At 60.6% G+C, this 3,386-nt stretch overlaps 1 protein-coding gene across 3 annotated transcripts in view; it reads left to right on the top strand.

Moving 5' to 3' along the window:
• Positions 1-235: 235 nt before the first annotated feature.
• PTPN7 (protein tyrosine phosphatase non-receptor type 7) overlaps positions 236-3,386 on the top strand; it is a 15,625-nt gene continuing 12,474 nt past the window's right edge. Inside the window, exons 1-4 of one of the 3 annotated variants that reach the window (XM_027776005.1) lie at positions 236-354; positions 1,409-1,571; positions 2,099-2,282; positions 2,575-2,656. In XM_027776005.1, coding sequence (XP_027631806.1) covers positions 1,513-1,571; positions 2,099-2,282; positions 2,575-2,656 — 325 coding nt within the window. In that variant the 5' untranslated portion in view covers positions 236-354; positions 1,409-1,512. Of the gene's footprint in view, positions 359-1,408; positions 1,572-2,098; positions 2,283-2,571; positions 2,657-3,386 lie in introns of all 3 variants that reach the window. The other 2 variants (XM_027776003.1, XM_027776004.1) reach the window with 2 other exon arrangements.

The following is a 3,386-nucleotide window of genomic DNA, read 5'->3' as shown; positions in this document are numbered from 1 at the left end:
CGTGGGCAGAGGCTGGACGTGACCGGACCGGGGGAGAAACGCAGGACAGAGGGAAAAAGCCAGGGGAACTGGCTAGTCAGGCAGGCCCAGCCTCCTGCCTGTTCCCAGGGAGCCCAGCCTTGGGCCCCTGGCAAGGGTGCTGGAACACCCCGGAGGGCACAGGCAGGAGACACCGACCCCTGGTGGCAGTAACAGCAGGCACAGGAGGGCAGCCGCAGCCGGGGTGTGCGTGGGTGGCAGTGAGGAGGGGCGGAGGGAGGAAGCTGGCTTCCTGAAGCTTCTCAGCCCTCAAAGACAGACCGACAGACAGACCGACAGCTGGCGAGGAACAGCCTGGGGGACACAGCTGCTTCAGTAGGTACCTGCAGCAGGGCGCAGGAGTCCTGGGGGCCTGGGGTGGTACGAAGCCTGCAGAAACCAAGGGCATCTCCCAAGAGGGGTGTGCGAGTCGGGGAGCTGGTGCCACGGTGCCCGGTGGGGGAGTGGGTGCTGACGTGCCCTGTGTCCCTGAGCTGGGGCTTAGGGGAGCCAGGGGGGTTGCCGAGAGCAGAGGCTCAAAGGCCCCTCCTGCTGCCAAGAACCACTCTGAGCCACCCACACCTGTGCGGGTCCCTCCGTGTCCCTCACCTTTGTCCCTGCGGGCTCAACAATTCTGCTACCCCTGCCACCCCAGCAGCTGTGAACTGGCTCTGGAAATGGGGCCTGCCTCCCAAAGGAGATGGCCTCAACCTCTATGCCCCTCTCGTGCCCCAAGCTGTCGCCTCACCGCGCGCTGCCGCTCAAGGGCTTGGTGAGGCCATTTCCTGTGACGGTTACAGAGGCGGGAGACGGGGGATGGGCCGGAGGAGGAAGGAAACATCCCCGGCCTCCCTCCCTGGACAGAGACCCCAGAAGCCAGCAATGGATGTGGGCACGAAGGCCAGCTGTTAGGAGAGGACCCTGCCGGGGCCCACTGCCTGGCATGCCTGGGTCCCTGGCCAGCCCAGCACTGCTAGAGGCCCTGTTTCTCACTCCAGAGAAGGCCCACTGGCGACCCAGAGATGCTTTCTCACGCATCCTCCTTCCTCCAACACAGAACACAAGTTTCCTCTCCTCCCTTGACGTCTCTCTCTCTCAGTCCCCAGCTTCGAACTCCGCATCTTTTGGTTTCGGCCTCTCTTCCGCTCCCTCCTGGACTCTTCTTTGTTCTCCATCCACAACTGCTACCCATTACCTTGCCCTCTCTCTAATCCCAGACTCGAGAGAGCCTGTCTTTCCATAGTGAAAGCAAAGCCACTTTCTGGGGAACAGAAAAACCCCCATTGAAAATAGAGGTGCCCACAGGGCTGCAGGCCTGCCTAGGCTTGGAGGCCTCCTTCTGTCCAATCAGGCAAGCAGAGGGTAGCAGCTGAGGGGTGCTGTCTTGCAGGTGGACCTCATGGCTGAGTGAGTCTTCCCTGGGCCAGCACCCCACCCCAGCATGGTGGGGGCACTCCAGAGCACAGACGCTGACCTTATCTTTGGGGGGCAGCCATGACTCAGCCCCCACCTGCCAAAGCACCAGCCAAGAAGCATGTGCGGCTGCAGGAGAGGTGAGCTCTTCCCTGGGAAGGGGGGAGAGGGGGCTTCCCCAGCCCTGAGCCCCACCCGGCTCCCCACTTCCTCCATCTGCCCCTCCAGCTCTCACAGCTGATCTAGGGGGTCCCCAGCTGTTGACTCCCATCTGGAAAGGAAACCAAAGACGTTCATTTGCATGTCTGAGACACAGTTTCATGTCAACCCTGAGCTTACTCCCTAAATCCCAGGTTGGGTTTAGCAATTGCTGGGGCAAGGCCCAAGCCTCTGGGGCAGGTGTAGGTCCAGCATCTCAGTGCAGCCTTGGGCCAGGACAGGGTGGGAGAGATGGGCTGCTGCCAGAGCAGCTGGTTTCTGAGCTGCCCTGGTCCGTCTGACAAGGGGAGAGGGCACAGGGCAGCAGGAGCTGGACTTTTGGAATCCCTAGTCATGAGTCAAGGGAAAGACAAGGGGCGGCCTCCTCGGGTGTGCCTGTAACCACTCCACCCATAAGGAGAGCGGACATTGCTGCGGGCTCACAGGCGCATGTCGGCCGTGTCTGCAGGCGGGGCTCCAACGTGGCTCTGATGTTGGATGTGAGGTCCCTGGGGGCCGTGGAGCCCATCTGCTCGGTGAACACACCCCGGGAGGTGACTCTCCACTTCCTGCGCACAGCTGGACACCCCCTCACATGCTGGGCCCTGCAGCACCAGCCCCCCAGCCCCAAACAGTTGGAGGAGGAATTCTTGGTAAGAACTTGGGGTCCCCTCTGAGTCACTCTGCCCTTGTGTGTCACAGGCAGCCAACTGGCACAGTTCCATCCTGGACACCAGGGCATGTCCCTTCGGCGGGCCCCTTAGGGAAGACACCTCCAGGGCTTGAGAAGGAGGCTACCCATGCTTCCTCTTCTACCCTCCACCCTCTCCGGGCTCCATGGTAACTCCCAGAAGGACTGGCCAGAGGCAGCCGCACTAGAAAAGGGTGGGCGGGTGTCTGGGAAGGTGCACTGGCTCTTCACTCCTCTCCTCCCCCTGCCAGAAGATCCCCTCCAACTTCGTCAGTCCTGAGGACCTGGATATCCCTGGCCACGCCTCCAAGGACCGATACAAGACCATCTTGCCCAGTAAGGACTGGGGGGGGCGGGTTCGGAAGTGGGCCCTGTCCCTGGGGCTGGGTCCCTTCGGAGGGCAGAAGGCCAGAGGCTCAGCCTCACCAGGAAAGATCCCCCTCAGGCGGAGCATCTCCTTTGAGCAGAGAAATACCACGGCCTGGCCGGGAGAGAAGGAGCCGTGGTCACGGCCACAATTCTATCAGACATCTGCCCTGGGCTGGGCTCTGCTTTAACTCCTTCAACTCTAGGCTCACCGTGGCCCCATGACATTGGTGTTATGCTGTTCTATGATGAGGAAACTGAGGGGTGGAGAAGTCGCATAACTGGCCCCAGGTCACACAGTTGGTGTGGCTTTCTGAGGGGGCTTTAAGAGACGCAGATGGAGGGACCAGCAGATGGCGTAATGGTTAGGTTGCTGGACTCCCCCATAGTCGACTGCAGTTTAAGTCCAGGACCTGGTGGCTTAAAATTCACGGTGGCCATGGGTGCGTCCATGCTCAAAATCCTGAGAGGAGAATGGAGGAGAAGGATTACAGTGTGGTCATCTCCCCTGGGCGGTGATTTCTCACTTTCTGTCTCTCTGTCTGTCTGTCTGTCTCTCTAGTGAGCACATGTGCCCTATAGAAAAATAAAAATCTCTCTTTAAAAAAAGCGAGAGATGCAGATGGAGGCAGGGCAGTGACAGGTTGGAGGGGAGGACCTAGGCTGGAGGGCTTGACCTGCCAGCTGTCAGCCGGTGCAC

Source organism: Tupaia chinensis, unplaced genomic scaffold (genome assembly GCF_000334495.1).
Source record: "Tupaia chinensis unplaced genomic scaffold, TupChi_1.0 Scaffold000627_1, whole genome shotgun sequence".
Classification (NCBI taxonomy): domain Eukaryota; kingdom Metazoa; phylum Chordata; class Mammalia; order Scandentia; family Tupaiidae; genus Tupaia; species Tupaia belangeri.
The sequence above is the reverse complement of the archived record's forward strand: the minus strand, read 5'-3'. Positions and strand labels throughout refer to the sequence as shown.